At 31.4% G+C, this 27612-nt stretch overlaps 3 protein-coding genes and 1 pseudogene across 6 annotated transcripts; 2 read left to right on the forward strand and 2 right to left on the reverse strand.

The window, feature by feature from the left end:
- The first annotated feature begins 797 nt into the window (after window positions 1-797).
- On the forward strand, window positions 798-9233 carry Bdp1 (transcription factor TFIIIB component B'' homolog Bdp1). The gene is made up of 9 exons (XM_068764339.1): window positions 798-1625; window positions 2215-2453; window positions 2632-2762; window positions 2874-2981; window positions 3815-3940; window positions 4271-4448; window positions 4767-4985; window positions 5593-5803; window positions 6500-9233. The coding sequence occupies exons 1-9, from the start codon at window positions 980-982 to the stop codon at window positions 7147-7149; spliced, it is 2508 nt and encodes an 835-aa protein (XP_068620440.1). The 5' UTR covers window positions 798-979; the 3' UTR covers window positions 7150-9233.
- A 630-nt stretch (window positions 9234-9863) lies between these two features.
- Window positions 9864-15623, reverse strand: Secp43 (tRNA Selenocysteine associated protein). The gene is made up of 6 exons (XM_068764265.1): window positions 15496-15623; window positions 14540-14671; window positions 13679-13907; window positions 13361-13578; window positions 12287-12455; window positions 9864-10010 (listed from the first exon to the last, which is right to left on the reverse strand). Exons 1-6 carry the CDS (start codon window positions 15526-15528, stop codon window positions 9889-9891), a joined length of 903 nt encoding a protein of 300 aa, XP_068620366.1. The 5' UTR covers window positions 15529-15623; the 3' UTR covers window positions 9864-9888.
- Window positions 15624-16236: 613 nt separating this feature from the next.
- LOC137921369 (lipoma-preferred partner homolog pseudogene) lies at window positions 16237-19046 on the forward strand (annotated as a pseudogene).
- A 770-nt stretch (window positions 19047-19816) lies between these two features.
- On the reverse strand, window positions 19817-27248 carry LOC137921311 (uncharacterized). Of its 4 annotated transcripts, XR_011107474.1 has the most exons (8): window positions 26957-27248; window positions 26447-26630; window positions 26166-26353; window positions 25624-25827; window positions 23823-24113; window positions 22691-22886; window positions 20355-22615; window positions 19817-20011 (listed from the first exon to the last, which is right to left on the reverse strand). XR_011107474.1 is itself a non-coding variant. In XM_068763986.1 (7 exons), exons 1-7 carry the CDS (start codon window positions 27087-27089, stop codon window positions 20467-20469), a joined length of 3345 nt encoding a protein of 1114 aa, XP_068620087.1. In that variant the 5' UTR covers window positions 27090-27248; the 3' UTR covers window positions 19817-20466. The 4 variants fall into 4 exon arrangements, 3 of the variants coding, with proteins under 3 accessions (XP_068620087.1, XP_068620088.1, XP_068620089.1); XM_068763986.1 differs by having other exon boundaries at window positions 19817-22615; XM_068763987.1 differs by lacking the exon at window positions 25624-25827 and having other exon boundaries at window positions 19817-22615.
- Between the last annotated feature and the right edge of the window lie 364 nt (window positions 27249-27612).

Here is a 27612-nt window from a genome sequence, read left to right on the forward strand (position 1 = left end):
CCAAAAATGTGAAGCACTGCACATATAAAAAAATAGTTGAACAATTGCTTGCCATTAGAATCTTTCGCGGCTCTTACAGAGTAACTAAGAACCATCCTAATAATTCTCTGTATCCATAACAGATTACAAGTCCTGAAGAAGATTGCGTGCCAGGAAAAACTTTTTAAAATTATTTGTGTGCTGATGTGGCCTGATCTTTCTTTCTACAATGTTGTATTCAGTAACATTTTAATGTTGTATCACCCATAAAGGAACACATTACAGAACCTTTATTTATATGGTTAATTTTAATGTACTTTTGGCACGTGTACTGCTGGTGTACCTAAATAAATAAATAATGTAAAAAATTAATAAAAGAACACAGACAACCACATACATTGTTTGATCTTAACCATTTCTGATAATCGTACATGATAGTGACGTTTATAATAACTGATAAATATGAATATGAAAAAAGACAATTTTGACGGTGACAATTTTTTGTTAATATTTGATTTAAAATAAATTACTAATTATTTTATTGCCGTAAAATTAACAATTCTGGAAAAAGTAATGTATTATAATTTTATCAAAATTAATTTTAACACTATAAGAATTGTAGAGTTACTACGGAGGCAAAATAGCTTTTACAGATATTTTCTTACACGTATACAAAAATTTTACCAACTAAAAATAATATATTAAAAATGCAATTTTCAATTTTGCGATGTATTTCAGTTATCTAAAGCGCGTGTTAAAAAATTAATTATTACACTGGCAACTCTAGCCTGCATAGAACGCAGTCGTTCTTTGTTTTGTCAATTCAAATGTCAGCTGGTTTTAAGTGCTAATGTAATTATGTCCGTTTGTGAATTGATTTTACAATGTATTATAATAATAGATCAATAATATGTCGTGTTAAATAGTGATTTATAATAGGATGCTACGTTGAAACAAATATTGGGAAAGTTTTGGAAGGCTTTACTATAATCATCGAGCCATGTCGACGAGAAGGGCTAGAATTAAAGCTGTAACCTCCTTACCACCCCGAAGAAAAAATGCGGAGAGTGCCGATATCAAAAATAAAAAGCTTCAAAATAAGGATATCCTAGAAAAGAACCTAAAAAGCCCTAGAACACCGCGTCCGTTAACGGAAAAAAATTTTGATGTTGAAGAAAACGTTTTACACACTAGTCCATTACTTGTCACACCAGCGGTAAACAAGGAACCTCTTAAGGATGTAATAAAAACGCCTAACAAAAATGATAAAGCGGTAACAACGAATACAACGGGCTCGCCAACGTATATCGCTGAGAAAATTAAAATAACACCAAAACACTTAGATAAGAATCCTGTGAGTTCTAAGTCTACAATTAAATCAAATATAAGCATTTTTACGTCGCCGCAGATAAGCACAGAAAGCCCACGCAGAAAAGCTTTCGTCTCACCTCAAGCACCATCCCCTAAACACACGCCGCGTAATGGTGCTGATGTAAGCCTTGCAAAAAGTATTTCTCCGCACAGAGCCAAACAAGCACCGAATACGCAAATAATAAATGAAAATAACGAATTACTAATTACGAATAAAAACGTAAATAAAATCACCCATAATTTAGTTAGCCCTCTTATAAACAATGTTGATAAAGGTAGTGTGGTATTTTAATTTTTAAACATATAATCGAATTGAATAATGTTTCATCATTTCAGCTGTTGGATGTCCACTGCTGAACATAGGTATATTGTATAGATTTCTAAAAGCACTGTTTGGAATAATCCAGCTTCTAGGTCATTAGAAGATGCCTTAATGCATTCAGCATCTTTTAATGACTTCTAAAAGATGCTGGATGTATACCTGTACACCTTATGGATAAACATCCTTAGCTGTGGTTGCTGGTCCATGCTCTCCATACCAGAATTTTAAGGCTACTAAGGCTTACTGTTCTGTGTGCTATGTGGCCTTCTTATCGCCACATCCACATGCTGGACACCAATGGGCCATGTTGGCTAATAATATGTTGCTGTGCTAATAATAATATTGATCATCATCACAACATCAAACATCATCATCAAATTAAATGAAGATGTCATTCGCCATACCAATGAAGATATGTTTACTGATAATCATTAGCTTAAGAATTCTGTTCATTATTTTAAGATGTATCACTTATGAATTGATTACAAACTAAAAGCAATTTTAGTTCTTACTTTTTAAATTTTTTTTTTAAATTTTTATAGATTATAATGTGCCAAGTGTCCCTGAAAGCATCACCGAAGAAACTGTCATGGATGGCATAGTTCCACTTCAAACTACTAGCAGTGCACCTAAGCCTATAGATCTTTTAAAGAATGATATAATATCAGAGAATGTAGAAGTTCTTTTTGATCCCATTGTACCATTACCATCTCCAAGTAAAATAAGAACTAAACTTCGTCCTACACCCAAACTTGGACCACAGAGAAGAAGCAGTATTCAGGTAGATTTTGTTATATTGGTTTTTACTTTAAAATTTAATAGAATAAGTTGCAAAAAAATTGTTTTTATCAATGTCATATTACTAATTGATATGGAAGTAAATATAAATATATTACTATAATACTGTTCATTTAAGTTATCTATTAGATCTTCTTAAGAATTTTATTAACCTTATTCAGGGGAGTGCCAGTGAGTCAGAGGATGAAACTCGTCGCACTCAAATATCAACAGGGACACCTGCTTCAACTCTGGCCAGACAACGCAATGACTCACACACTTCTATTAGTACACTTGCATCATTGCCAAATAGGTTTGTATACTCATAACATTGTATTTTATAGAAACATATAAATTATAAATTTCATTAGAAATTATTTAAATTTAATTTTATGACTAAAAAACTAACTTTTATTACTTTCAGAGAAGTAAATCGCATTAGAAATGATTCCATTTGCTCCACTGCATCTCAGGGTACAGTACAACCTACCTGTTCAGCTTCATCACCCCTAAAGGAAAAACATTACAGCAAGTAAATACATCAATACTTTAAGTTTATACCTAATATAGTAGCTGCCACACAAGAACCTTCATATTTTATGACCTAATTGCTAACCTGCCGTAAGTCCTTAGAAATGTCAGAATAATAACAAATGACAGACCTAGAGCAACAGCTAAATTGCAACAAAATTATAACTCAAGTACCGCACAACTGTGGAAACTTCAAATATTATTCCCACAGGTTTATAAATAGCCATGTAGCTTTTTCAATACAAGCATTATGCAATAGCTTTCTGTCCTAACACAAAATAGTGCACAGTGCCTCTTCGTTACAGCAACCAGCCCATAGAGACCATAACACTGTGGAACAGTCATGTGGATTACTTGACAGTCTCATTTAAATTGGGATAAATTATCTCTCTGTTAAGGCTCTACTCCTAAAATATTTGTTTATTATAACAGAGATTTATTGTGACAGATATACAATATACAATATTTTAAGTATTTTTAAATCTTTAATTTATTTTATTTTATTATTTTATATTATTAGCAGTGTTTCAAGTTTTAAAACTTTAACTTTAATAACAATAGCATTGATGTTTTCTATCCGGATATGGTACAGAAGAAAAACATTCAATTGCATTGATAACAAAATTCAAAATGTTATGAAGTGCTTTTTTCACTATATGACAGATTCATTAAATAACATACAAAAGACATTGCAGGAAATTTATTTTTGATATTCTAAATCAATAATTGCATTGTAGTGTGTAACTTATTTTCAAATTTTAATTATGCTACTTTCCTTTCAATATGTGAGTAAACATTTTTCATAGTCATTGAATTATTCGACTTATCTTTCAGATCACGGCGTCAAGAAGTTGCAAATCGTCGCGCGGCCGCTATGCGTTTGAAACGCGAAAATGTGAAACGAGATGGACTAACTATGTATGATCTCATATTTTACAATCCCTCGTCTAATCCTATCATGTGAGTACACCTTTTGTTTTATAACCATTCTTAATAGATTTTGTTTGCTAGTGTATACAAAGATTGACATTTCAAAAACAAATTCACCTTACTTTTTTATCACAGTAATACATTTGATAATTTTGGTAATAAATTTAAAAATATTAGTAAGGTACTGTGTAACAACATATGACATATTTTGCAGGCATAATAATTATATTAGTAGGAAGGAATAAAGACTCTTAAATACGTTTTTTTAACCACAGCAGCTTATTTGCTTTATGTTGGTAGAGTTAACAAATTTAATATTTGCATGAACTCATTCATTCATTCACCACTGAACACTTTCAGTCCAGATAAAGATGAAATGAATGCTAAAGAAGAGAATGCCAGGGATGCAGCAGAAGCCGAAAAAGTTAACAAATCAAAACCAGATATAAAGGAAAATGATGATCCACCTAAAGCAGCACCGGTACCTCAGATAAAACTTGGTCCAAATGGGGAGATTATACTTGATGAGCAGAGTTTGGTAAATTTGTGCTTTTTTTCTTACTTTAAGTACTTTACCATAAATTGGCTTACATTTACTTGGATTAAATATCTCAATTTTTTATGATATAATTTTATTTATGATATATATATGATATAATTTTGATATAGTTTATCTATTAGTGTATGCTAAGAGATGAAAAATTAATAAACAGTGTTACAATAACTAAATACAAGAAAAATAGAAAAAACCACAGAAGAAATGCATTATAATTTTGAGTGATAGATACAAGTTTAATATTTTAAAAGTACAGCACTAATAGCTTTTGTTCAGAACTTCGCCTATTACATTTTGCAGGTAATAAAGCAAACCGATGCCGGTCGTAAGGTGTCATCAGTGGTACGCGAAGGTGCTTGGGGTGGTGGCGGTGGCAGGTACAATAGGGGACCCCGTACTGCAGAGTGGAGTGCAGCCGAAACTGTTCGCTTCTACCGAGCACTGGCTGCCATTGGAACTGACTTCACACTTATGGCACAATTATTTCCAGATCGAAGCCGCAAGGACCTGAAGCTCAAGGTAAATAATGATTTAAATTGAAAAAAACTATTTATGATTTTGGTACTTTCGTGTATTAACATAAATTGATATTGCAAGACATATGGTATTTTTAAATCTAACGGATTTGGGGTAATAAAGTCCATTGTTTAACTTTTCACAAATCAGAGTGTGTTTAAAACCTTCGTAGCGATATGTTTTTAGTCAAAAGATGGCACAAGGTATAATGGAGCTTAACTTATTTCTAGTAAATCGTTATGAATGGACCAAAGTGAATTAAGTATATTAGAAGACAGATTATTTATTACATATTAATAATGAAATATTTAAATTAACAAATGCCATAAAATAAATATTTATTTATTTTTAAATATACTTAAGTACCTGTAAATATATAATTCATTTGTGAAATAATAAAATCATTAAAACACGTAATCATTTAAAATAGTTAATAAAAAAATAATGTGACTGCCTGTTATTAAAATTTCAATTAGTCCTTTATTATTTTAGTTGCTTTGTATTTTTACGTAGCATTGTTAATTTTTTTTTGGCAAACATAAATAAAAAAAAATCACAGGCATTTTCACCAATAGCACAGTCTTCTGTACACTATCCAATACTATTGCAGTTCAAAAAAGAGGAGAAACAGAATGGGGCCCAAGTTGATAAAGCGCTACGATCTGCGACCACATGGGACGCATTGCAGTTGCAGAGTGAGTTCGACGCTGAACGCGCTGAAGCGAAACGTAAAGAGCAAGAAGAACGTGAACGACTAGCGATACGCAGGCGCGCCGAGCGAAAGCGCGTGCTCGCCGCACGGGAACTGCGCGTGCGCAACAGTAAGCCAGCCAATTTATCACTTTGTTTAACTCGCAACCTGAAACGCTTTTTTTGTTGTTTTGTGTGTTTAGTTATGGAAAATTACTTTCACTGCAAGACATAGACTTGACCCAAAAATCGTCACGATGACTGTTCTTTCGCCGCCCGCGTACAGTGATTTCCCCTAGATCCTAATTATGATGTCGGTCCACCTAGTGGGGTGCCCGACCTACGCCGCTTTTACCGGCTGTTGATCACCGCTCGAAAAACCGACATCCCCAATGGCCGTCGGTTGCACGAGCAACGTGCCCCGCCCACTGTCATTTCAGGCGTGCAATTTTATGAACAAAAATTCAATCTCGCAGCAAAACTCCGAACTTTGCCCTATCCATTCCATTCATCCTCTCTGGGTGACCTTAAGCCTTCTTATAAAGCGCATTGTAAGCAATTAAAACATAATTAACACTAAACTCGTTGACTGATATCCATTAACAAGTTTTCATTTATAGTATTCTTACAGCCATTACATGTGTGAACTAACAAATACGTATTGCTGGGGTAATGAGACCATTCACAATTTAGATTAAAAGTTTTAAGCAATTATATACATTTACATGATAATTTCTATTGATGTAAATTCGCAGTTAGGCAACTAATGCCTAAACCCACATTGCCATATTATGAAAGTTAATAAACACAATCTTTTGTTGTAACAGGTCGTGGAAGTAAAGCTCTAGAATCGACAATGATGCCAGGTATCACGAAGTTCAATGAAAATGAGGTCACCACTGCAGATGAATTTGTGAAACGTGCTATAGACGCGACAAACGAAAAGAGAAAGGGAACTAGGACGCCACACGGTAGCGCGGGAAGCATAACATCGCCTCAGTTCGCGACCCTAACGCTTTTAAACAAACATAGAACAACACCAAAACCGACAACTCCAACCACTGTTAATAATAATACACCGATTACTAATAATTCAGGTAATCCTGGAGCTTTGAACAACACCAACACTACTCCCGCTTCTGCCACAACAAACATAGAAAGTGGGTCTTTAGTTGTATTAACTGTCAATGATCCATTATCCCCATCAAAGAAAATGCTGCAAACCTACATTGCTCATGGAGGTGGCCGGTTGACTCCCGTCGCCCTACCAACCACGCTGCTCAATTCGGTGGTAGGGTACATGAAGAAAGGTACCCCTAAAAGCACTTTATCTACAGCATCATCACCACATTTCACGTCGCCAAGCGGTACGACGAGCCACGATAATCGGGCTGCTACTACATCTGGTGTTATACAAGTGACCCCAAGCCCTGTGAAAAGGCAACGGCACAGTTCATTTACAATAACACAGATTTAGCAATTAGCTTATCTGTGTATTTTATTACAAAACAGATAACAGAAAAAGGCTACAGTGACCTTCATCGGTTATCGATCGATAGGACAACAGATGTGTTACAAAACCTGAGGTAAAAGACAATGTCTTGGTACTGGTTATGTGGTATAAACTGAACTCCACTACAAAATGTGGAGCAATAACAAACTGTTCAGCTGGTACAATACTCTATATTGAGTAATGAACTTACAGTCTAGTTGAGTGCATCTATTTAAGCTATATGGGGCTAAAGGATCAAAATTGTAGAGACATTACTACTATGTGAGATGAAGTTTTGAACTCTTACTGAATAATTGAGATGTATCCAACTCTTTTGCAATTCTTATTCATACATACTTAAAAAAAGGAGTTACAACCAATGGATGAAAGTGCAATTTCCTCAAAGCAAATAATCATAATACTATAATGTCAATAACACCTAAAGTATGATCAATTATGATTTAAAACTATCAAGTGGCTGTGTGTGCATGGATAGTATGTTGACTACACTCTCATACTTCTGATATGCATAAATATGTTATTTAATATTTATTGAAAAAAGTTTCAAGATTTTCAATATTTTAATCACAATGAAGAGAAAGTTGTTTATTAATGACTAATGTCTCAAAAGTCATCATCTCATTGAGAAGTGTGTTTAGGCAAATATGACAAAATAAAATTATTAAGGAATTGCTATAATATCAATTTGATGCTATAATTGCTCGGTGAACAAAATGGTCAGATACAAGGAGTTATTCTTGACTGTTCTAAAAATATGTTCAGCATATAGCGGCTGTGCGAAGCAAAAACATAGAGGCTTGTTTTGCCAAACTATGTAAATAAAAGCAATAAATATTACCTTAACGTAAATAGGAAGTATGGTAAGTGATTTAATTGATATCTTTGTGGTTGTAATATTAGGGATTTGTAAACACAGTATCTTTGTATCAAGTGATACTGATTTGTAAGTATTTAAGTCTTCATTCTCATTACTGCCATCTCTCGGGACCATCCGTCGGAAGGGATCAAGTATCAAATCTGCTTTTATCCCCATCATTTGCCTACAATTTATAAATTCCAACATGTATAAACAATATATTAATTATAGCTCTATTTCTCCTAGCTCCTAGCAGCAAATTGGTTTAAATTGTTCTCAGAATAGCTGATAAAATTTTAATCATAAAATAATGCGAAAAAAATAATTTCATATAAATAAAATTATCTGCATTGCTGTTTGTTACATGTGTTTTGAATTAAAGTGATATTATATAAGATTTGATCAACCACCAAGCGCGTCATGGGAGGTTCACCTTTACAAGATGGAGAGAGGATCTTTTTATGATTATTAGATGTTGGATACAAACCGCTTTTAACTGGACATATTGGAGGCCCGTGTCCAACCGTGGACATCCTATAGTTGAAAGAATAATGAATCAAATCATATTACTAATATTATTAGATGTATCTTTTGCATGAAATCTTTATTATATAGCTCTACTTGGATTATGTTGTCATATTTTATTATACTATATAATAACACAATCTAAGAAAATGCCTTTGTTTGAATCTTATATGTAATTAGCTACTATGGATAAAATTTAATTATTTATGTCATTGAAATAAAATGTCTTTTTAATTTTTCGTATGAACACTATCAATCAATACAATTTTTTATTGTCCTCAATGAATTCGCATTTTTTTATTTAAGATTAATTTTAAATATATTTACGTGATAAGTGTAGTCTGCACAATGAAAGTTGAAATTTTTATCATAGTCACTTCAACTAATGATCTCTTTAAAATGAAAAAAATGAAATGTTTTCTATGAAATTGCTTTAGCGTCATAATTTTATTCTTTGCACCACAATTTGAATTAAAGTTCTTTTTAAGGTTTTACTAGACAAGACGCGCAAAATAATTACATTTAAATTATGTTGATAATTGCGCGCTTCTTGGAACTTTCAAATTTCTTTGTGCAGCTTAAACGCCTTATGCTGCCCGCCTATAGATGTGTATTTAAAATAATAATGTAATTTTTATACTATCTTAAATTAATTCAATATATAATTTCTGAGTGTTTATTATCTTTTATTCTACTTCTGGAATGTATGTAAAAAAGAGCTATCACAGGAAACATCTTCACCATAAACTACCAACAATATTTTTTATATAACTTAAGTGCTTTAAATTATATAAAAAAAACAAAAACATAGTATGAACATATAAACACAACACATATAAACCTCAGTAAAATCACTTAGGATATAAAAAGTATGCACTTGGTGTATCGAATCATAGTATCACACACAAGCGAGGGCTTATAGCCTGAATCAATAATACTGTAGTAGGGATAAGTTTACACAATAAGTAAACAAAGTTCATCAATTTACAACTACACTGCAGGGAAATAATGACTGATATATGATAGTCATGACTAACCCATACTATATGCAACACATGGTGTGATTTCAAAATATAAATAAAAAAAAAACAAAAACAAGTAAAATAACCCACAGTTTTCGCTTTTTCGCCGACTTTAAACATTTTATTAGATGGTAAGCTAGGGTTTATATGTTTGATTGAAAAGATATCATTTTCTGAATTAAAGAAGCAAAAGAAAAGGAGCAATGTGGTTGACCGGACGTAGAAATATGTTGAGATTTTGATTCTAGAAATTAAAACAAAATTGTCTTAGTACATTTTATTTTTTTTACAGTTTGGTAATTAATGCGCTTCAATCACTTCGTTTGGGAACCATTGTGATGCTTCTAACCCATCCCATAAAGACAATTCTGGATCTAAAAACTCTTGATTCATCTGATCCACATCTATATTCTTCTTGTGTTCTGAAACAAGTTATATTTTATTTAAGAACATTCATTATTATCACGGTAAATCATATAGGACGTTGATTGAAAGAATAAACAGTTCTAGTTTGTCTTAGATGAACTTTCAGTTCTTAGTGACTATTATTGACCTACTTTATAAATATTTGTAATTGAAGAATATTTATTAGTTATATAATATGAAATAAATATATAATACTTTTACTCCTTCACAATATTAAAAAGATATTAAAGGATTTAAAATATTTCTAGAGGGCCTAATTAAATATTAAATTACAAAATAATTCCATATCCTTGGTTCAATATGTGCTAAAGTTAAAAAGATCCGAGACTACACTACTAAAAACTTATCATTTATAACATTATTAGGTATGTAAACCATTACTGAATAGTCAAAATTTCTTTTTTTAAATTAAATCATAAAAAATTGAAAAATTAATTAGTTTAAAAATGTTTTTAAATGCTAACAACTGGATATAACTATGCATAATTTTCAAAAGATTCGAGTTTGATTACGACGTAAATAAATAAGTTTTTCAGGCAACGTTCGAGATCCTGAAACATCTCGTACAAATCATCCTAAAAATGAAGGTCTTTGACCAATTTGTTATCAATGACCAGATACGTCACTGTTATGTGTCTATGTCCAATTTAACCTTTTAAGTGCCATGAGGACTGCCGGCTACCTCACGATACCCAACTATAGGTGCAGTGAGGGCCGCCGGCTACCTCACAATTTTTCATGTGTACATCTAAGGAATATTATTTTTTTCCGACCCTCCGGTAATTATTAGCTTCATTAGGCACCTAGCAACTGGATCACGGGATGGTATACGATTTGCAGCATGTTTTAGAAGCGGTTACCACGGGTGCCAATGAGACCGCGGGCGGCCTCACTTTTTATATAAAATTTACATTAGAATATATATATAGAAACCTTTCTTTGTATTGAATTCACAATTTATTCATATTTCAAAGCTGACTTTGAAAACCTATCGTGTTTTCTGTGTTACAAAAACGTGACCCGCCGGCGACCTCATGGCACACCGAGTACTCTGTTGCCTTTAAGTGCCATGAAGGTCGCCGGCGGTCTTAGTACATAATGATATACATAATGTGTTATATTCATTCATAGAATGTAAAGATCCCAAATTTTCATATAAGGAAAGCCTACACTTGATATTTCCATTTGGCACCTGGGGAAGTCATGGCCAAAACAGCTTGGCAGTTAGAAGGTTAAGGCCTCATTGGCAAGCTCGGTCGCTCACCCCTCGTATCAGGAAATGGAGGTCCGTAGACGAACGAAATTGAGAGATATAACCCAACTGATTGACAAGTTAAAGTGGCATAGTGCGCAAGACTGATGGCCACTGGCGCCGTAAAGACCACGGACTAGCAGGCGCTGGACGATGGCCCATTCCAACTGGTCTCATTGGAGGTCTATATGGGAGGCCTATGTATTCAGCAATGGACGTATAACGAACATTATTTAAAATATAAACAAATCCTATAATTTTTAAATTATACATTGATTTAATACTAATTTTTAATTCATGGGTTTAAGCAACCTTTTTAATCAAGGAGCCAATTTAAATTAAATTTTTTTGGGCAGGCCGCATATAAGGTAACACATGTTAATAATTTACAAAACTATTGATAATAAACATCAATATAAAAATGCAGTAGAGATTTCACGTACAAATTTTAATGTAAGAACAAGAAAAGAACAGAAAAACGAAATTACTAGAAATTTGCGAGAAGCCTGGCACTCTTTTTTTCCATACAAGCTGATTTATTAATCTATATAATTAGTCGGGATTGATGGGGCAGCTACACGTGTGCAGCATTTTAAACGTGCATCACTCAGTTTTGATCGATGGTCATTTTTAATTAATTGAGCCGTTTATTTTGAAAGTGGCTTATGTCGCTTTAACGTAATGAAAAGCGGTAATTTTTTGATATTTACATAAAATTGTTAATACAGAAAAAAATCAATATCATGAGATAACAAATACAAATAAGTGTTCTCAAAAGTTGTTCATCCCTGTTTTAATTAATAAACGATCTAAACAAGTTTTTTTATTATTAAAGGTCCCCGTTATTGCGGACCTCTCGTTCTCCCCTATCTAGTGATGGACAGTCTTTTTTATCAAGTATATCAATTAAATTTTTTTTTTTCACATTCTTATAAGTTTTATATTTTCTTCCTCTCATTACATTCGCGATCAAAACATGTTACTGTAGGGTGCTTAATTGATGATAGAGAAGCAACTAACCAACTAGCGCCAAATCGTCAGTCTGGGCCTTCACAGCTGCAGCTTGTGCCGGCTCGGTGACGGGTGCCGCGGCGACTACCACAGCACTCTGCTCGCTTTGCCCGTAGTAACCGGACCATGCTGAATAATTTTGCCAATATGCTGATGGATCATAATATTGACTGTATTCCTACAAAATACAAGGCAGTTTGTCATAAGTTATACATCGATATTTCTCTCATTACATTTAATTGTAGTTCCAGAAGCATTTATCTTGAATCTCTAAATTAAATTGAGTACAGGATTCAAAAGTAAGCAGAGTGGAGTGTACATAAAATTAATGGTAAATATATAAAAAAATCGTTGGGGTCGAAAGGTTCTGAAAAGGCGACCACGAGTCGGCGGACGAGGCGTGGATAGGCCCCCAACTAGATGGACCGATAACAAAACCGACAAATGGGACGATCATTGGTGGATAGGGCGGTTTAACGTGTGATATTTATCACCTTTAATATTTAAATATGACATACATATGACGCATAAGAATCTACTAAATGAGTTCTGCATATAATTTTTAGTTGACCGTTCTAATAAAGTTAACTAATGCAGCGCAATAGTGTTTAATCATCCTGAATGAATACACAGTTTTAAAAAATTAAAGAAAACAAATAATTATATTAAATGTAAAATGGGCAAAGAATAATTTCATCATTAACTTACTCTTACTAGTTACGTTTAAGAGATATTGAGAATGATGAATGCAGCAATAATAAGTAAGGTAAACAAACAGTTTCTTAGGGTCTCGCGCAGTTAGTGCTTCTAGCAAAACAAAGATTCAAAGATGTAATGCAGTGTTTACCATAGAGCAGAGGGGACATATTAATTAAAAGAATTCAAAAGCATGGGTAAAAAAATTGCCTATTTAAATTGGTTGGTTTTAATTTCACCATTGCATGTACGACATCTAATAATAGCAGTGAATAATAGAGTGATTGTACTTCTATGCACATTGAAAGAGGGAGAAAACCTTCAATATTAAAATTTTTCTGTTGCAGGAGTTCCTCCGGTTAAGGTCACCAATAAAAAATGTCTTACCGTCCCACTACTGTACGTCGCACTTGTTGTTGTTGTGGGAGTCACGCTTTGTGTTGTAACCGCACTTTTTGGTTTGGGCACCGCCGTACATATTTTGAGAGGTTTCGTACCAAGACCCGTATAACCATTCATTGCATATAAAGCATTACGTTGTTCCTCTTCATTTCCAAATCTAACAAAACCATAGCCTTTCGTGTAACCGGAACCATCTAAGATAACTGTCAAATAGGTTTAATTGGTTAGTGACTTTTTAAATCTTTTGATATTTTGCCCAAAAAATTAAAGATTTTTACTATTAATAAATGTAACATAAATAACCTTTTGCTGTTTTAATTGATGAGTATTTAGATGCAAATACTCTATATAGTGAATAATCGTCAACTTCTGGACTTAAATCTCCAACCCATACTGAAAATTCACGTTCCTGTTGCATGTTTGATCTTGCCTCTCTTGATGCAGTATTTAACCGAAATCTAACCACTGGAAATGTACCAGGAATTGGTTTGCCATTAAGCTTGTGCATAGCATCTATTGCTTCTTCATCTGTCTGCAAATTTAGATTCAATTAAAAAAGGAATCCACCAACTAAATAAATCATATTAGTGTTAGGAGAACTGCTCTTTTTTATCAGTATCAGTTATTAATTATAGTTTAAGTGGTGGCAGTTACAATTATAATTTTCTAAATACAGATAAAATAATAATCTGTTTAATGAGGAGAGTAAGCAAAGATAATAAATTACCAAAAATGCTTCTGACGCAAAAGGAGCGCAGCGCAGTTTAGTTATGGAAACCTCATCAACAAGATCCCATAGTGGACCAGATGTACTCCCGGGGTTCCATGGGAGACAAAAATTAGCAATTTTTGATGACAAATTTTGAAATTGGTCTTTGAGAAAAATGTGTGGGAGCATCTGATCTATGTTATTACTAAAGTGGGTCACAGCTACACAAATTACTAAACTAACCTGATGTCTACATTTTTGTATCCCAAGGAATCCGTTCCTTGGGTGCATAATTTTTATAACAAATCTTTTTTAGTTTTATAATGTTTGAGCAATCTGTGTAATGTATTATCAGCTGATCTCCCTATGTGTGTAAAAACAATCATTTCAGCAATTATTAGATATTAAAAGAATGCAGTTTGATAAAGGTAAAATGTGTATTGATACTAAACTACCTGAAAATGCACAAATGCATATCCGGCTGGTTCACCTGTAAACTTGTTCCTCATAACTTTAACTGCAAGGGGTCTTTGACCCATTCGATGAAATGCTGCCATTATAAAGCTTTCAGTCATATTGGGCTCCAACTGATTAACAAAGTAACTTATTAGACAAAGACAAACAAAGTTATAAACATAAAAAGGTAAGCAATAAAGGTTAAATCTTCATCATCATCATTATCATGTCAGCTAAAAAATGCCTGCAGCAAGACTTAGGCTTCCACCAAAGATCCTCACAATGCCTTGCTCTACCCGCATTCAGTAATAAAAGCTAAAAGGAGAATACTGTATAGACAAAAACAGTAAAGAAATATTAAATGAAATGTATATGAAAATATTTTGGAATACTTTTAAGAATATTCTTTATGAATTGTATAGATTTTTGAATTTTCAAGTATTTATATTTATTACAAAAAACAACAAAACTATTATGTATTTTTAATGCTTGTAAATTTCAATGGGTATATCGAAAATATAAAAAATAGACACAATTTCTTGTTATTCAGCATAACTAATATTTACAAAATTGTTCATTTCTTTTTTTTTCTACTTCTATTCATATCTCTTACACCTATTTGTTATAATAAATATAATCACCCATATTCATATTCGCTTCGCTTATTTAACAATAAAATAAAGTTACAAACAAGAAATATGTAACAATCACTAGATTCATTAAGTAATTTAAATAAAACTGTATACCAGATGAAACAAACAGAAAACAAATATTCACTTGAATAGTCATTTCATTTTTAAAATTCAATAAAGTTTACAAATATTGGTAAACAGACGTCTTCATTTTAAATGATGTAAGTCTAGTCTGTGTGTGTTATATTTTCAAACAGGTAAACAAATATTTACAATAAATTATCGACAAATCATATAAAAATTATCCATATCATAATACTTACGCTGCCCATCCACAATTGGCACTGCATGGCCATTGCGAATTACAATCACAGTTCTAAATAAAAATCTAGAATTAAGAATATTTTTGTCTCTTCAAACTGAGTACTTTCATTCACGCTTCTTATCAAACAACAAACGTCATATATATATTTTTTTCTTCTTCTTTGCTTTGGGTAGTCAAATAGTTAAATCATAAGTTTTAGTATGACTTAAATTTCATTTCTTATTTTAAGTACGTAAATAGTTTTTATTTTATTTAAACAATTATTAATAATATTCTTTTTTAATTTAGATGAAAAGTTATATCCAGGTTTTTGACTATATATTTAGCAATTATAAAGTTTTGTTTTGAAGGCATATTATTACTTTATTTTTAACTATTTCGTTAAGGTAAATATGTGAAACTTGACAAAAACTATTGATAATTACATTTTTAAATAAAAAATCGCAAAAAATTTATATATGCAATATTTTATGTGTTGTGTATTAATGCACAATGATTATACTTCCGCAGTTATTGTAAAATAAATAATTAACGGCATTGACAATATAAAGGTTTGTAAATTTTCGCATGTGATAATTAACACTGATTTTAAAGTATACATAATATATTTTATTTTGAAAATTGTTTACAACCATGTACCGAGTCCATAATTTAAATCAACAGCAGATTAATTTTATAATCTTTAACTAAAAACTTTATTTTTATTTAGTTATTATATACTCTGTGAAAGAAACTTATTACACTATCTTTTATTGCTTAATATATATCTATATATGTACTTAGTACTTCTTTGTGCTACCACGTAACTACTGGGTTCTGTTGCTACTTCGAAAGATATTTCCATATAACTTAAGTGTCAAAGTGATAAAAATCATATAGCATAATAACCGCCATGTCAAGATTAGACAACATTTCTGCTTTGGACAAACAATTATCTCAGTTGCAAATGAATAAGGATTTGAACACATCTGGAAAAATAAAAAAGGTACCGCCAGCTGTGCCACCTAAAAAGAAAGCCCAACCGCAAGTTCCTCACAGCGCTGTGATAAGCACTCTTCGTGAACCTTCATATTCAACAAAAATATCTCCATCTCAAAATAATAATCCTTCTACATACAGCAACATCTTGCCTACTAATTCTAAGCCTTTTAATATAGAATATGCAAATGTTAATCAACATTCAACTCTTCAATCTCCATATAAAACAAATACTCAAGTGAAAAGTAACATTCCAACTTACGGCAACATACCTAGGTTTCAAATTACTCAAAATAAAATATTGCCACCCCCACCACCACCACTGCCACCGCCAAATTTAACGCAACCTATACTTTATACCACTCCGTCATTTGAGAATAATAATGAGGAGTATTTACCTCCCCCATCACCTGTAAGCTCAAATTATAGTGAATTAGTGCGAGCTACTGCTAACTTGGGCTTTAACCAGGACAGACCTTCCTATCCTCCAGTTTATCAAAATGACTACCCTGAATATGCAGTGTCACAGGCATCCACATATGAATCATTGTATGAACCAATAAATGTTCACTCTCATGGCAGAAACAATAATGCAGCAACTTCAAAATCTAAATCTCCTTTGCCAAAAGAAGAAGAAGTTGATGCACTTACCAATCTACTTGTTCAGTCTATCACTGATAGTCAGGATTTGGATATTTTTGGTATATGCATAAAGTGCAATGAGAAAGTAGTTGGTGAAAGCTCTGGATGCACAGCAATGGGTAATATGTACCATGTAAATTGCTTCTGTTGTCATCAATGCAATACTAATTTACAAGGCAAACCTTTTTATGCTGTGGAAGGCAAACCTTACTGTGAAGAAGATTACTGTGAAACATTGGAGAAATGTTCAGTCTGTGTTAAACCAATTTTAGACAGAATCCTAAGAGCTACAGGAAAACCTTACCACCCGACATGTTTTACATGTGTAGTTTGTGGTAAAAGCCTTGATGGCATACCTTTTACAGTTGATGCTACCAATCAAATTCATTGCATTGAAGACTTCCAGCTTAAATTTGCCCCCCGTTGCTGTGTTTGTGAACTGCCAATAATGCCAGAAGAAGGTGAAGAAGAAACAGTTCGAGTGGTTGCATTAGATCGCAGTTTTCATATTCGCTGTTATCGCTGCGAAGACTGTGGATTGATGTTGTCCTCTGAGGCTAAAGGCCATGGATGCTACCCACTTGATGGGCATATTTTATGTAAAACATGTAATGCTCATCGTATACGACATTTGACAAAAGTGATGACCACAGACCTTTAAATATCTTTGTTTCAAATTATACTTTTATTAAGAAGGGTAACAATTAGCAGTATGTGTGCTTATGTATAACTTTTGCTAAATACCATGGGTTAGATTGTTATATAGCTATATATATAATTCATGTGTTATATTTTCTTTAAATCATATTTAGTACATATAATTTGCTACATATATTAGGGTATTAATTTATACATTATTTTTTTGACATATTCTATACAATTCAAGAATTTGATTCATATGAATGTGCCTTTAAGGTGGTGTTTCCTAAACTTTTTTGGCCATGCCCCACATAAGACTTTCTTAAATTTTTGTCTCCCTATGTAACATACATAATTGATATATTAAAGGGAAAGTGTAAAGTTTGTGTGGGCCTCCCCCGCTTTGGGAAACACTGCTCTAAAGGATCTCCGTACACAGTTACGGACATATTTGGAAAAACGAGGTAAGAATTACGAAGTATTTTTCTATTTCATACTGGCCTTATACACCAGTGTTAAGTAATTTGAAAAAATATTTTTTAATACAATGTTACTTATGACTAAATATGCCTTTTAACTTTTTCATCAAATGAATAATTGAAAAGTGGTTTTTAAGAAATTAACTTTATTTTTAAATGCATATTTGATCATGGAGGAAAAGAAACTTCATAAGCGAGGCGTTTTTCAAGTGACAACTGATAAATTAAAGTTGTCAGAAAGTAAAGGTTTAGCACCCTTTGTTAACGTTTTGCTTATTGGAATGCCGAACTCGTATTGAGCAGCTGTCGAGCGCCCTTTCATCTGAAATCTCCATGAACTGCCTATTACCGAACGTCGGAGCGTCGTCGCATCGTAGGAGCGTCGTACATTTTCTAAAACGAAAGATGCCCTAAGAGCCCTGCCACCTTCAATTTAATTTAATATTCTTTAATATACACAGCATAAAGAAATACATTAGTTCTTATTTAAAAAAAGTACAATGTGTGATTTTTCACTCAAGGCAATTTCTCCATTGGAATCAGAAATTTCTAGTAAAGCAAACTTAATTTAATTTCTACTTTTTTGACATTCGTCTAAATGTGTTCATTAGTCAATTTAGTATTTCTGGTAAAGACTGATATAATGCAAGCAATGCAGCAAATATGAAATATTCTAAATTTTCAGCATATTAAAACATGTGATATTGTTACATCATAAATTATATTTAAAATTATGTAAAAGCATTAAAAATGCAATATGAAAAGTATTTAGACAATTTAAAGTAATATATTTTTAGAAGTAGTAATTAAACTTGGCTGTTCTATATTAAAATTCAATAAATATGTACTGCAATATAAGTGTTCTCATTTACCACAATCATAGAAAAAATGGTGATTTTTGACACTTGAGCCCTTTTACTCATAGGTTTAATTTCCTCAGGCTCTTGTGATAAGAGATGAACTATATATATGATAAACTATAATGACATATTTTCTTTACAAGTTTTTTTGGGTCATAAAAGAGTTGCAGTTTGATTCGAGAATCTACTTTGAGAGTCAATTTAATTGGACAAATTATATGCTGGTAACCAACCACCTTTACCTAATTTTACTATTGTTTATATAACATCTGTAGACGCTAACACTATCCCTAGGTAAAGACTAAGAATACTTTATCAAAGTTGTTTACCAATCTTTTTAAATACTGGAATCTTTTCAAGTAAAACTAATAGCGGTAAACTTGTATGGACAAAGGTATTAAATTGGATCATCTTGTTGCTTCCAGAACCAAATGCTTTATGGTTTACTTTACATAACCATATTTCAGTCAAGAAAGAGAACTGTCCACGCCTAAAATATTTATCTTAATTATTTTTTTATTTATTAATGAATGGATATAGTTCACAATAAATAATTTTAGACTTAATATTATATACTCAATATATTTGACGGTATGAATGGCGAGCCTGCGTTTCAATTCTGAAAATATTTCTAAAGGCAAAAATCAACATGTGATAGAACTTAAAAAAGATATTTTTGTTCACATCTTTTATTTTATACATCATATATATACATAATAGCAAAGCTAAAAATTACAATACTGGCTGGAGTATAATGTATATAAAGGCACTTACATCACAGTATAATATAAAATAAATTGGACAATGTACAGCAAGGCAAGAAATCTTAAATGTTTTCCATGCTCCTTAATATTTAATTCAAGACTTTTACGACTAGTTATATCACCCAGTTCACTCAGGTAGTGTAAAATTGCGGCTAAAAATAAAAACAGTTTGTAAGTTTTATCTGATCAATGATATTTTAAAAAATCCATAATCATTACTTTAAAGAAATGCAGATTACTAGAGGCATATTACGAAAAAAGGTGAATATAAGCCAATACCAGTTGAAAATGACTACTCTTGTTGAGATCCCAGTTTAAATGACTTAATATTTTCCATTACATTAAGTACTAGGTAATTACTAGCATAAACACATTAGGAACAAAAATAATACATAAAGGTTTCAAAATTTCTAACTTTTGCTGCTGTCATTAAAATGTCTAATATAAAATAAATGGTAATTATTTTTTCTAGTTATTAAATTCATTATATCTTACGTTAATGATTTATGCCTCAATCATTCCATCGCGGTTTGGCAAAATTTTGGCATATAAAGAAATTAAATCTACATATCTAAGATCATTAAATTTATAGTGACAATATATTGATTTAATTTTTTGCTACACTCTGTCTTAGTTTTGTGTTAAACTTTGGTGGACTTAACACCTGTTTCATAAATAGAGATCTCTTCTCCTTCATATGTTTTGATGGAAAATCAGATAGATTTTCACTAGACACGAACTTAGATTCTTGGCTACACGCATTTTGTAGCTTTTTGGGTGTAACACCTATATTTTCATTTGAAAGATGTTTTGGATTCCTTAGTATGCTGTCATGTTGGTGTAAGGTATTCTCTGAATTATAAAGTATCTCTTCATCGGAATGTAAATTTAATTTAGGTTCAAACCGTTCCCTTAAAAGAGAAAATTTTCTTCTTGGTCTATTACGAACACTTTTTTTAATATTTGAAATTTTTGTTGTAGATGTATTTACAAATGAAGAGGATGTGTCTCTGTGTATGAGAGACTGAAGTGATGGCGTTTTACGACACAAACTTAAATCTTCGTTTGAATTAAGAGGCATTGCATTTTCTGATACCATTTGCCATAAAAAATCTATGTTCTTGCTAGATAAATCCAACTGCTCACACTTATTGTTGTTACTTTTAGAATTCGATTTAAATTTCGTAATATTGGACTTCGACCGACGTTGGGGACTTTTGCTGTATGAAGCTTGAGAATTTAGGGATGAGTTTGATGACATAAGATTTAATTCCTTGTTATTAAAGTCTAATTTATATTCATGTAGCTCATCTAAAATATTTTCTTTTTCGGGTAATGACTTCATAATATTACTTGGGTCAAATATTGAGGCTTCTTTCCAAAGAGTTTTCTTTAAAGTACATTCATTTTTGGATGTATATAATTTCGGTGAATCCAAAACTTGTTCTCGTCGATGGTAAAGGTTTCTTGGTGAATTGGTAACAGTTGATTTGCGGATTTCATCTATTGTTGCTACCAAGGAACTTTCTGAATTCAGTCGTTTCTTACAAGCTGGATCTATATCACCCAAGTCGTCCAGTTCTTCCAAAATTGGTTCCAAATGATTTGGATCTTTGATATTTTCTATCATACATGGTTTGGCAAGAAATGATTCATCATTAGAATGACAGACAACTGTATTTGCGTAATCTCCTTGAGAGCTTCGGTCAAACTTCACAAATACATTTGAATACGTGTGTGCCTTTTTAGGAAATGGTGGTGCTGACAGAATAGCATGTTTTAAATCTTGAGAAATACAACTACTGATTTCGGAACTACCTGAAGTTAATGTATCTCGGCTCCTATCTCTAACAACACTACCATCATGAAGCCAGTTTTCTATATCACAATATCCATTCCAAGATCGCAGGCCCCAAGCTTCTCTAGCAATATTTACAGCACAAATATTTTCATAGTCATGAACTGATAGAATTTCTGTTGGAGTATCTAGATCACGTTGTTTATTGTTAAGAAATTCTGACCCAATACCGCTCTTTTTCCTATCTTTTTTTGTATACATTTCTTTAAGGATATCAAGAGCTATTCTTTGGATGTTCTCAATATCCGCGTCTTGATTACCTACTTTGATATTTTTTAATGCACTTAAACATAATTTCTGTACAATATTTTCATTAAAGGTATTGATATCAGAACTATTTATATCGCTAATACTTAAATCTAAGTCCATGTCAAACGAGTCTGATGATGTTTTTTTATTGGAACCGTCAGTATCATGACTTATTTCGGAGCTGCGATCAGTTTTAATTGTCTTAGGGAATTCTTCGTTAACACTATCACAAGCTTCTAAATTCAAGTTATTTAATTCCTTTCGAAGTTCTTCCGACGAACATACACCCCGGCGTTTTTGCAAATTAAGAGTAAAGAAAATAGAGGTAATTTCGTCTATTGAATTTTCTATATTTTCGGATGAGCGAACTTGCAAGGTCAGATCTTTGGGGGGACCAAATAATATCTTTTTGTTGACTTTTGAGCTAATTGTCTCCAGTTTAAAATTATCTCGTTTGGTCGTACTATTCTGCAGAGTATTTTCAATTGAATATATCTCTATACTGGATCCATCTGAGCTAGTATTTCCAACAGGTGCTGAAGTAAATGTCGGAGATCCAGATCTAGCTATCCAATGGTCCAGCAAAAACTTTTTATCCGCTTGTTCATTATCAATTTGTGACACATGTTGTGATATAGGTGGATCTTTTCTGTGAAAATAGGCAAGTGTTAATTAGCCAATTTAATGAGTAACTAAAAGGAAAAAGTATTTGTTATACTATTACCTGAAGGCTTCATTAGGTTTATCACTAGTTAAGCTTTTAAAAGACCTCACATGGCACAAAGTACTACATATATTTGAATTATTTGGTGCCTGAACCACAATTTTGTTATTCAATTCAATATCGGTCATGGCATATTTCCATGGAATAGGTCCCTTGGAATGGAAATATCTGTAATATAATACCATTGCAAACATTCCTGAAAATAATAATGGCATATATTAATAAAACAATATAATTAAATTAATATTAATTTTCAGTAATAGTAATTTTAATGTATTGAATACAAAACTAAAAAAAAATTATTAATTAATATATTATTTGAAGTTATTATAAATTTTCATAACGTGTCTTCAATTTTATATATATATATACACCTATCCCCCGATTTACACGGTAGATACGTTCCTGCGAAAAACGTGTAAATCGAAAATTAAAAAATTTCAACTCAAACTCAACCGTGTAAAACGAAAAACTTGCAGAAAATGCATAATTTTGCTATTTAACAGTTGTGATTATTTTCAATATTTTTAGGTGTAAAAAATAAAAATAAAATGCATTGACAAGTTAAAATATTTAATATATTACGGAAACACTGATTTTTATTATTTAATTACAATACATTAAACAGAAGAACAAAAAAATAAAACGAAAGGTATTTTATTATCCTGTATCAGTCAGAAAATACTCTCATTCTTTTTTTTCGTAATCGAAGGTTCGAAATCACTTTCATCACTCGCAAGTTTTTTGTGCCAATTCGATCTTTAAAGCAGAAGTATTTACATTATGAGATATGGTAATAAAATCGGTTATTAAAATAAAAAAAAAATTATTTGGAAAACCGTGTAAAAGCGACAACGTGTAAAACAAGTACTGTATAAATCGGGGGATAGGTGTATATATATATATATATATATATATATGTGTGTGTACATATATATATATATATATATATATATATATATGTACATATATATAGAATTTAATTTATATGTAAGTTGTTATTTATTAGAGGAAAAAATTGTAAATTTCACAAAAATAACTAAGATATTCTGAATAAAAATAAAATGTAAGTAAAATAGTAATAATGATCATGACAGTGTAAAATTTAAATAAAAATTGCAATAACACATACCAAACATAGTTCCAGCAATTATACATATAGTAGCAACAATTGACCAAGGTTTTTTTTGTTTTTCAAAATCCGTTAATAACACATACAGGAATAAACTACCAAAGTTCTGTGTGACCATTAGGGTGTAAAACATCATTAAACGATACCGCGTCGGTCCTCCTCGTAAATTTATAAACGAAAAACAGTAAACAAATCCCATTACAATATTATAAAGCGTTTCCTCAAGTTTATTTGGACAAAATGCAGTTCTTTGTACCACAATCCAAAGCGTCATAGCAATCCAATGTAATACTGAAAACACAGTTTATTATTTAATAATTTAGATGTTATAAAAATGAATTATAATTTAAAAATGCATGAAAAGAACATATAATAAATGCAATATTTAATTCGAGTTTTATGAAATTACTTCTATTTATTAACTTTCATACCAAAAAGAGGAAAGATAGAGGGTTAGCCCTAAATATGATAAACACAATTTAATATTATAGTACAACTGTTTTTTCAACATATTTATATCTTTATAGTATTTTATGTATTCAAATATATCTATATACATACATACATATATACATTTACCTATATATATATTTACACACATATATGTTGTAAACAAGAGAAAGCGACAGATAATCGTAGCCGTTGTCAATATTTCATAAGAAATATTGAGTCATTTATAAACATGACCAGTTTTTATTGAAGTGTCTCTTTGACGATTTAATTTTTTTTTCTCCAATCTCAATTTTCACAAATAAAAACATTCATTATAAACGCAATAACTAAGCTTGTTATTTATTTCCTTTCATTTTTGGTTTCATAGCACTCAACACATCTGTTAATGTCAGGTTAAACAGAAATGAGTCCAAAAATATGTCAACAGGTATGGTAAGCAGACTCCATTCACTAAGCAATGTAATAAATTGTGTTTTCATGTATATTAATAACATACAGCAAGCATTACTATGGTGTGCATGGAAGTAAGTCACTGGCTGAAAGGTATTAGCAGTGAAACAGGGGAGGGCGCGATTGAAACATAAACGAGATATTTGCGAGTACACTACTAGATATTTTTCTATGTTAGTAGTTCTTAAAGTGATTTAGGTGGATTCCCAGAGATCAACGGGAGACTACGTTGGCGTTACAAAAAGTGAGGTTTCACAATTCGAAAGCAGGTGGTCTACAAAAATTTAACTGCTTTCGATAGTTAAGAACTAACATGTTGGGTTTACCGCCTATTAATGTAGCCAGATAATATTTTAAGAAGCTCACCGACCGTTACTGGAGAAACTTTTTTTGGCTTTTTGACATAGACTCTTAGCGCAATTAATTACATAATACTGATAATCAACCAATATTCTCATGATTAGACATCAATCACAGCACCAATTAACATAGACCTAATTATCACCTTTGTTTACCGAGTTTGGGAATATGGTAGAAATCTTGCTATATGAGGTCCATCAGAACCATTTAGCACAAAATCAAACATTTTAAAGGTGGTCTATGAATAAAGCATAGGATCCTCTGGTCTAAGTCTTGCCTCTCACATGCCTCAGGAGGTGACTAGCACTTGCAAACTTGCTATAGACAGACACACCACAGATCTAATCACTATCATGAATTGTAAATAAAATTTTTTTTAAATAACAACAAATTGTTATATTTCTTTATACATTTGCAGGGTCTGTATTTTTTTTATCATCAACAAAAGCCTCTTAAATACATATAGTATTTATTGGAACAAGTAATATTCAAATATGTATATGCACACACATATAAAATGTATAGCATAAAAACTTACCTAATGGTAATAAAGTCCATATGCCAAAAATAATGGAAAACAGTAAAATGCCTGCAATCCTACCAATCAACATACCAAAATGCCAAATTAACTTTAAAAAGAATGAATTCCATTGGAATAACTCATCAGATAATGTTATGATGCTGTAAATGTATGTAACACTGCCCCACACAACTGAAGCTATTGATGCTGTTAGTGCAAACACTGAAAGGTAATAATGAGTTTTAAATGTATTCATATTCATATTCCGCTTTTAAGATATTGTTGTAGTCAGTGAAATTTATTATTACAAAGGCCAAATGAAATTAAAATTTTGAGTATCAAGCATTATTATCACAAGCAGCATTGTGTTCTATTTATCTAAGTAGGAATGAATGAAGATGAACTCTTACAGGGTATTTCTTTATATATATGAAATTTGAAACATTGTATAAGATATTATAGTGAAACCATAACTGAATTATTACAGTTTTAGGTATTATATTAATACCAGTTTAATTAAATTAATGATCAATACTGTTTTATATAATTAAATAATTTACCTTTGGTATGGTAGTTTTCATTCAACATCAATATAGCATAACTTTGTAAAATAATTTGGGGTATTGTACCAGTAAAGATGTACAAATAATGCAATAGACTCAAGTCATTTCTTTGACTTATTAACTTCTGGGTTTTTATAGATTCCAAATTCTTGCATGTAAAAACTTTACGGAGAAAAATTATGTACCTGGAATTCAACAATGTTGTTATTATTAACACATTTATTTAATAGTATAAACAAAGAATTTAAACTTTACATAATATGTATACAAATGTTTACCTTTCTAATAACCCAACTAGGCATCCATGTGTTATCCAATGTTTAATAGTTGATTTATTATCTATAACAAACCATCTTATTGAAAAAATGTTAATTAAAACATTGGGAGACAGCATAAAAATAAATGTGGCTAAAGCCCAATATAAATAGCCATCTTTACAATACTCAGCAAATACTAGAATATCTGAAATAAAAAAAAATTAATACAGACAAGTGTATATTTTGTGAGCACAAAATAGTATTCAAGGAAAACTATAGACTGTTAATAAAACTTTCCCAGTGAATTTAACAATATTAAACAAAGAGTGAATATTGTATCGACTTAAAAAATAAACTCGAAAGACATGATAAATTTATCATAAATTTCTTTATGAATAAAATGATTAGAAATTTTTACATACATTTATTTCTTTATAATTAATTTATAAAAGTATAACAGATATTTTATATTAGATAATATAACAGAATTTTGTAAATAATCGAAATATAAGGAAAAACAATGAAATGTACCAGTTGTTAAATCAGCGAGTATTGTTATAAGCGATATGAATACACTCAACACATTAAACACACAAAAATATTCATCGTCGTTAGTTGCAGTCTTTCTGTCTATTTGAGTTCCGAGCCTGCAAGCCTCGGCCATTCTATCTAATAACGCATATTATTAAAACAAAACACCCTTTCAAATCGCCATTTCTTTTTATTATTGCAATGAGCTATACAGACAACATTTTATATGTTGTAATAGTCATGTCCTATCAATATAACAACATATTACATTCAAGTTAAAGCCAACGGCAGCGCAGACGCATTTAATTTAACTTAAGTATTTAAGCAATATATTTGCGCCATTCCGTTTGACGCTCAGATTTCATCTAACACATTATTTATAATCTTAATGGCAATCAATTATTATACATAAAAATATATGAATTGTGATATTATATCTTACAAAATTATTTTTTTCTTATATCAAAGAGTTCTTAGATTTATATTTAATCAATATATTAATGACATCCAGCTGCAAATGTAGTTAACGAAATAAAAAATCCCGTAATCTAGACCTAATTTATTACATCCTATAATTCACTCATAAGCCTAAGCTTCTTCGATCAATTTATTTAATTGATAAAACGTAAGCAAAAACGTCGTTTTCTAGTTTCGTT

This window comes from Battus philenor, unplaced genomic scaffold (assembly GCF_028537555.1).
Source record: "Battus philenor isolate CCGP_79_NKW_IND1 unplaced genomic scaffold, ilBatPhil1.0.hap1 SCAF_19, whole genome shotgun sequence".
NCBI lineage: Eukaryota > Metazoa > Arthropoda > Insecta > Lepidoptera > Papilionidae > Battus > Battus philenor.